Below are 8,545 nucleotides of genomic sequence, written 5' to 3'. Positions count from 1 at the left end.
CCCCGATCCCTGTGCTTCCTTAGGTTTCCTAGGTAAAAGTGACTGTATTCGAGAGGTTTTCAGGACAACATGAGTTCCTTTTTTCTAGATAAAGAGAAGTTATAAGACCAGTAAGCTTCTGTTAAATACACTCTGCCTTCATGACTGTGCACAACTTGAACACTGCAATTTTACACTCACATCTTTAAAACTCTTTAATCTCTGCAGTGTTTTTTGACGTTCCTGATCGACCCATTCTTTTTTCTTTATCGCCTCTTCTTTTTTCTTGTCTCTTTTCTGTTGTAACACAAAGCACGCCATTAAAGAGTCTCCCACACACTGGCTTAAATGGTACAGAAGCTTCCACGTGCACTAGGGGTTTGGCGCGGGATCAGAAAACATACTATTCATAGACTATACTCACCATCTGTGCCGAGTGATGCTGCTGAAGGCGCCTCTGTGATTCCTGGTACTCCTGGAGTTTAAGCTCCTGTGTTGCTATGCACTGATCCTAAAACCATTGGAATGGACACAAAGGATTCAGATTTAAGAGCCAAATGTAAAATCCATAAAGATGGAAAGGACACAATTTTATCAGCCACAGATAACAATGGTCTTCCACAAAGTCACTCGTCATTATTGGCATACACACATTTGGATCAACCCCGCACATTGTGAGCGCAAGTGCCACAAACGCACTCCCCTCATATGCAGTGTCTCTCTGCACAAAACACTCCACCTCCTATCAATCTCCTCCCAGTTGGACATTTGCAACTTGCGACTGGGGCATGGGGGTAGATTAAAATATCCCTATTTTGCTGCTACAAAAGGTATGCTTAACCACTTTGTGACCAGGTGACTTTACATTTTTTGCACTTTTGCTTTTTCCTCTCCTTTGAAGAGTGATCCTTTTTATTTTTCTATTGGCATATCAAAAAAAAATTCAGGGTGCGGTGAAACGGTAAAATAAAAAACAAACAAATGCACCATTGTTTTTTGGGTTTCATTTTCAGAGTGTTTAAAATGACCCAGCAACAGGATTCTACATGTCTGTATGATTACGGTAAGCACATATAGTTTTTATTCATATTTTAGTGGTAGCTTTTTATTTTTCCCCCCTCAAGGTAGCTGTGGGCGGCCTTGGTGAACTAGAAAGAAAAACCATCAGCTCACCACAATAAAATAGAAAATATCTGTAAATTCTGATATTGGATCGATGCGTGGATCATTGGGTCCGGTATCCATGAGTGATCAATGAAAAAAAAATAGAAAAATTGCAATCTGGCATCAAAAAAAATATATAAAAAATGTTAACTTATTTTAGCTTCTATTTTTAGCTTTTTTTATTCCATTACTAGCTGAAGAGCCCAGCGTTGCCTGGGCATAGTAAATATCTGTGGTTAGTTATAGCACCTCACTTCTCTTATTTTCCCATCACGCCTCTCATTTTCTCCCTTAGGCTGTGTGCACACGTTGCATTTTTTTTTGCGTTTTTTCCCCGATAAAAACGCTATAAAATGGCAAAAAACCCTGCATACAATAAGCATCCCATCATTTAGAATGAATTCCGCATGTTTTGTGCACATGATGCAGTTTTTTCCGCAAAAAAACGCATCGCGGTAAAAACCGCAGCATGTTCATTAATTTTACGATTTTTTGCGGATTTCCCACTACAAAATGCATTGGGAAGTGTCTGGAAAAAAACGGAGCAAAAACGCGTCAAAACCGCGGCAAAAACGCATGCGGTTTTCTTGCAGAAAATGTCCGTTTTTCTCAGGAATTTTCTGCGAGAAATCCTGAACGTGTGCACGTAGCCTTACACCTCTTATTTTCCCCCTCACTCCTCTCATTCCCCCTAAGGGTATGTGTACACGATGCAGATTTAGTGCAGAACTGCAGCAGATTTTTCTGCAGCAGAAACGCTGCAGAACTGCACTGTGATTTACAGTACAATGTAAATCAATGTAAAAAAAAAAAAAGCTGTGCACATGGTGCAGAAAAATCTGCGCAGAAACGCTGCAAATTTCAAAGAAGTGCATGTCACTCCTTTTGTGCAGTTCTGCAGCGTTTCTGCACCCCTCCATGATAGAAATCCACAGTGGTAAAATCTGCACACAAAAAACGCACCTGCGGATTCTGCCAGGAGATGCAGATTTAGTGCAGAAAATTCTGCACCACATTTCCTTCGTGTGCACATAGCCTAACACTTGTCATTTCGACCTCACGTCTGTCATTTCCACCTCACACCCCTCATTTTCCGCTCAGTATATTCATGTTTGTCATCTCCCTTATATATAGTATATACCTGTATGTCATCTCCCCTGTATATAGTATATATATGTGTGTCATCTCCTCCTGTATATAGTGTATACCTGTGTGTCATCTCCTCCTGTATATAGTATATACCTGTGTCATCTCCCCTGTATATAGTATATACCTGTGTGTCATCTCCTCCTGTATATAGTATATATCTGTATGTCATCTCCTCCTGTATTAGACCTTGTTCGCACGTTATTTGGTCAGTATTTTTACCTCAGTATTTGTAAGCTAAATTGGCAGCCTGATAAATCGCCAGCCAATAGGAAGCCCTCCCCCTTGGCAGTATATATTAGCTCACACATACACAAATAGACAGGTCATGTGACTGACAGCTGCTGGATTTCCTATATGGTACATTTGTTGCTCTTGTAGTTTGTCTGCTTATTAATCAGATTTTTATTTTTGAAGGATAATACCAGACTTGTGTGTGTTTTAGGGCGAGTTTCATGTGTCAAGTTGTGTGTGTTGAGTTGTGTGTGGCGACATGCATGTAGTGACTTTTGTGAGATGAGTTTTGTGTGGCGACATGCGTGTAGCAACTTTTTGTGTGTCGAGTTACATGTGACAGGTTAGTGTAGCAAGTTGTGTGCAGAAAGTTTTGCACATGGCGAGTATTATGTGTGGTGCCTTTTGAGTATGTGCAAGTTTTGTGTGAGGCAACTTTTGCATGTGTTGCAACTTTTATGCAAGTGGCAATTTTTCCGCGTGTGCAAGTTTTGTGTGTGGCGAGTTTTCCATGAGGCGAGTTTTGCACGTGTGGCGAGTTTTGCATGTGGCAAGTTTTACATGTGGCGAGTTTTGTATTTCGACTTTTATGTGGCGAGGTTGGTGTATGTGTGGTGAAATGTGTGCTGAGGGTGGTATATGTGTTCAAGTACGTGGTAGAGTGTGGCGCATTTTGTGTGTGTGTTCATATCCCCGTGTGTGGTGAGTATCCCATGTCGGGGCCCCACCTTAGCAACTGTACGGTATATACTCTTTGGCACCATCGCGCTCATTCTTTAAGTCCCCCTTGTTCACATCTGGCAGCTGTCAATTTGCCTCCAAAACTTTTCCTTTCACTTTTTCCCCCATTATGTAGATAGGGGCAAAATTGTTTGGTGAATTGGAACGCGCGGGGTTAAAATGTCACCTCACAACATAGCCTATGAGGCTCTCGGGGTCCAGACAGTGCAAAATTTTGTGGCTGTAGCTGCGACGGTGCAGATGCCAATCCCGGACATACACACACACACACACACACATTCAGCTTTATATATTTGATTTTTGGGATGCGAGATGACCCCCAAAAAACGCCAATTCATGCATTTTGATTTTCTTTTTTCACGGGATTTGCCATATTAATTTAATTTTATTATTTTGCAAGTTCATGTATTGGAATTTTTTAGTTGCGTGCATACCAAATATGTTTGTGATTCTATGTCTTATTCTTGGACAGGAAGTTATAGGGAGGGCAAGTGATTCAAACTTTTATTTATTTTTATATTTTAAACATTTTACTTATTTTCACTTTTTTGTCCCCCCTGAAAGATATGAACAAGTGATAGTTTGATAACTTTATAGTATACTAGCTGAAGAGCCCGGCGTTAGTAAATATCTGTGGTTAGTTATAGCACCTCACTTATTTTCCCATCACGCCTCTCATTTTCCCCATCACATCTTTCATTTTCCCTCTCACATCTCTCATTTTCTCCCTCACACCTCTCATTCTCCCCTAACACTTGTCATTTCGACCTCACATCTGTTATTTTCCAATCACTCCACTATTTTCCCTCACTTTTTTTCATTTTCACCTTACATTTTCACCTCAGTATATACATGTTTGTCATCTCCCTTATATATAGTATACACCTGTATGTCATCTCCTGTATATAGTATATACTTGTATGTCATCTCCTCCTATATATAGTATATACCTGTATGTCATCTCCTCCTGTATATACAGGTCCTTCTAAAAAAATTAGCATATAGTGTTAAATTTCATTATTTACCATAATGTAATGATTACAATTAAACTTTCATATATTATAGATTCATTATCCACCAACTGAAATTTGTCAGGTCTTTTATTGTTTTAATACTGATGATTTTGGCATACAACTCCTGATAACCCAAAAAACCTGTCTCAATAAATTAGCATATTTCACCCATCCAATCAAATAAAAGTGTTTTTTAATAACAAACAAAAAAACCATCAAATAATAATGTTCAGTTATGCACTCAATACTTGGTCGGGAATCCTTTGGCAGAAATGACTGCTTCAATGCGGCGTGGCATGGAGGCAATCAGCCTGTGACACTGCTGAGATGTTATGGAGGCCCAGGATGCTTCAATAGCGGCCTTAAGCTCATCCAGAGTGTTGGGTCTTGCGTCTCTCAACTTTCTCTTCACAATATCCCACAGATTCTCTATGGGGTTCAGGTCAGGAGAGTTGGCAGGCCAATTGAGCACAGTAATACCATGGTCAGTAAACCATTTACCAGTGGTTTTGGCACTGTGAGCAGGTGCCAGGTCGTGCTGAAAAATGAAATCTTCATCTCCATAAAGCATTTCAGTTGATGGAAGCATGAAGTGCTCCAAAATCTCCTGATAGCTAGCTGCATTGACCCTGCCCTTGATGAAACACAGTGGACCAACACCAGCAGCTGACATGGCACCCCACACCATCACTGACTGTGGGTACTTGACACTGGACTTCAGGCATTTTGGCATTTCCTTCTCCCCAGTCTTCCTCCAGACTCTGGCACCTTGATTTCCGAATGACATGCAAAATTTGCTTTCATCAGAAAAAAGTACTTGGGACCACTTAGCAACAGTCCAGTGCTGCTTCTCTGTAGCCCAGGTCAGGCGCCTCTGCCGCTGTTTATGGTTCAAAAGTGGCTTTACCTGGGGAATGCGGCACCTGTAGCCCATTTCCTGCACACGCCTGTGCACGGTGGCTCTGGATGTTTCCACACCAGACTCAGTCCACTGCTTCCTCAGGTTCCCCAAGGTCTGGAATCGGTCCTTCTCCACAATCTTCCTCAGGGTCCGGTCTCCTCTTCTCGTTGTACAGCGTTTTCTGCCACATTGTTTCCTTCCAACAGACTTACCATTGAGGTGCCTTGATACAGCACTCTGGGAACAGCCTATTTGTTGAGAAATTTCTTTCTGGGTCTTACCCTCTTGCTTGAGGGTGTCAATGATGGCCTTCTTGACATCTGTCAGGTCGCTAGTCTTACCCATGATGGGGGTTTTGAGTCATGAACCAGGCAGGGAGTTTATAAAAGCCTCAGGTATCTTTTGCATGTGTTTAGAGTTAATTAGTTGATTCAGAAGAGTAGGGTAATAGGTCGTTTAGAGAACCTTTTCTTGATATGCTAATTTATTGAGACAGGTTTTTTGGGTTATCAGGAGTTGTATGCCAAAATCATCAGTATTAAAACAATAAAAGACCTGACAAATTTCAGTTGGTGGATAATGAATCTATAATATATGAAAGTTTAATTGTAATCATTACATTATGGTAAATAATGAAATTTAACACTATATGCTAATTTTTTGAGAAGGACCTGTAGTATATACCTGTGTGTCATCTCCTCATGTATATAGTATATACCTGTATGTCATCTCCTCCTGTATATAGTATATATATGTGTGTGTCATCTCCTCCTGTATATAGTGTATACCTGTGTGTCATCTCCTTCTGTATATAGTATATACCTGTGTCATCTCCCCTGTATATAGTATATACCTGTGTGTCATCTCCTCCTGTATATAGTATATATCTGTATGTCATCTCCTCCTGTATTAGACCTCGTTCACACGTTATTTGGTCAGTATTTTTACCTCAGTATTTGTAAGCTAAATTGGCAGCCTGATAAATTCCCAGCCAACATGAAGCCCTCCCCCTGGCAGTATATATTAGCTCACACATACACATAATAGACAGGTCATGTGACTGACAGCTGCCGTATTTCCTATATGGTACATTTGTTGCTCTTGTAGTTTGTCTGCTTATTAATCAGATTTTTATTTTTGAAGGATAATACCAGACTTGTGTGTCTTTTAGTGCGAGTTTCGTGTGTCAAGTTGTGTGTGTTGAGTTGCGTGTGGCGACATGCGTGTAGCAACTTTTTGTGTGTCGAGTTGCATGTAACAGGTTAGTGTAGCAAGTTGTGTGCAGCAAGTTTTGCGCATGGCGAGTTTTGCGCGTGGCGAGTTTTATGTGTGGTGCCTTTTGAGTATGTGCAAGTTTTGTTTGAGGCAACTTTTGCATGTGTTGCAACTTTTGTGCATGTGGCAAATTTTCCGCGGGTGCAAGTTTTGCGTGTGGCGAGTTTTCCCATGAGGTAAGTTTTGCACGTGTGACGAGTTTTGCATGAGCCTAGTTTTGCATGTGGCGAGTATTACGCGTGGCGAGTTTTGAGCGGCGACTTTTGTGTTTCGACTTTTATGTGGCGAGGTTGGTGTATGTGTGGTAAAATGTGTGCTGAGAGTGGTATATGTGTTCAAGCACGTGGTAGTGTGTGGCGCATTTTGTGTGCATGTTCATATCCCTGTGTGTGGCGAGTATCCCATGTCGGGGCCCCACCTTAGCAACTGTACGGTATATACTCTTTGGCACCATCGCGCTCATTCTTTAAGTCCCCCTTGTTCACATCTGGCAGCTGTCAATTTGCCTCCAAAACTTTTCCTTTCACTTTTTCCCCCATTATGTAGATAGGGGCAAAATTGTTTGGTGAATTGGAAAGCGCGGGGTTAAAATTTCACCTCACAACATAGCCTATGACGCTCTCGGGGTCCAGACGTGTGACTGTGCAAAATTTTGTGGCTGTAGCTGCGACGGTTCAGATGCCAATCCCGAACACAAACACACACATACACACAGCTTTATATATTAGATAATGCAATACTACACTCCTGTTAAATGCAGATGCCATTGGTATAAGGCTATGTGCACACGTTGCGGTTTTTACCGCGGAACCGTAGCGATTTTGATGCTGCGGGTCCGCAGCAGTTTCCATTGCGTTTACAGTAAACATGTAAACTTATGGGAAACCGCAAACTGCTGTGCACATGCTGCGGGAAAAACCACGCAGAAACGCAGTGGTTTACAATCCGCAGAATGTCACTTTTGTGCAGAATCGCAGCGATTCTTCACACATAGAAATGTATTGATCCGCTTACTTCCCGCATGGGGCTGTGTCCACCATGCAGGAAGTAAGAGGATAATGTGCGGTTGCTACCCGGGGTGGAGGAGAAGAGACTCTCCTCAAGGCCCTGGGAACCATATTTGTGTAAAAAAAAAAAGAATTCAAATAAAAAATAATGATATACTCACCTCTCAGCGCTGCACTCGGCTGTCCGGTCTCAGGGTTGTTATGCAAGCAGGGCCTGCGATGACGTCGCGGTCACATGACCGTGACGTCACGAAGGTCCTGCTCGCATAGCATCTTTGGAACCGGACCACCGCGTGCAGCCCCGAGGAGATCGGGACGTCAGAGGGTGAGTATAACCATTTTTTAAATTATTTTTAACATTACTATTGATGCTGCATATGCCGCATCAATAGTAAAACAAGTGCAGGAGTAAAACCCGCAGCGGAAACCGCAAGACAAACTGTGATAAATCTGCAGGGATAACCGCAGCAGTTTTGCCCTGCAGATTTATCAAATCCGCTGAGGGAGAACCCACAGGGACCCTTCCTACGTGTGCACATAGCCTAATACAGCCAACACCCGCTGTGTACGGAGTGGGATCAGCTCCATAAACCTACACTTGAAGTAAGATGTACTGGTACGTAATAAGCATGTCAATTATTAACACTAGCTATTATATTAGGCAAGTGCTACTCGAGGTGCTTCCATGCAATTGCTGAATGGTCACTGTAGTTAGATTTTGGCTAGCTTGGCAGTAAGTTCTGTCTACTCGTGCTCTTTATTTTACAATCTGTATAACTAACATTTGTAACATACTTTTTTGTTCCTTAGTAATGCTCGTCTTGAGCAGATATTCCCCCGTTTTGACTCCAGCTGTTGGGCCTTTCTTCTGAGCATTGAATACGTTGAACTGCAATTGCTACTGGACTGCTCAAACGTCTGTAGCTCCTGAGGTTCTTCACATGTGTCATAGTAGACAACCTCGTCCTCTTTTTCTGCAATCAAAAGGAGCAGACTACAAATGTGCCATTACAATTACTACAAATGCACTAAAACCTCTGTTGATTGATTTAACATTGTGCCCAAAATGCAATACATACATTTTT

General features: G+C 41.8%; 1 protein-coding gene across 1 annotated transcript in view; it reads right to left on the bottom strand.

Moving 5' to 3' along the window:
• WHAMM (WASP homolog associated with actin, golgi membranes and microtubules) overlaps positions 1–8,545 on the bottom strand; it is a 64,823-nt gene that overhangs the window by 11,901 nt on the left and 44,377 nt on the right. Inside the window, exons 6-9 of the mRNA XM_069766084.1 lie at positions 8,256–8,434; positions 404–490; positions 181–276; positions 1–84 (exon numbers count right to left, since the gene is read on the bottom strand). The exon at positions 1–84 is cut by the window's left edge and continues 334 nt beyond it. Of these exons, the coding sequence (XP_069622185.1) occupies positions 1–84; positions 181–276; positions 404–490; positions 8,256–8,434 (446 nt within the window). The remainder of the gene's footprint in view (positions 85–180; positions 277–403; positions 491–8,255; positions 8,435–8,545) is intronic.

This window comes from Ranitomeya imitator, chromosome 4 (assembly GCF_032444005.1).
Source record: "Ranitomeya imitator isolate aRanImi1 chromosome 4, aRanImi1.pri, whole genome shotgun sequence".
In the NCBI taxonomy this organism is placed as follows: Eukaryota; Metazoa; Chordata; class Amphibia; order Anura; family Dendrobatidae; genus Ranitomeya; species Ranitomeya imitator.
Note: the sequence above shows the minus strand (reverse complement) of the source record. Positions and strands in the feature narration are given on the sequence as shown.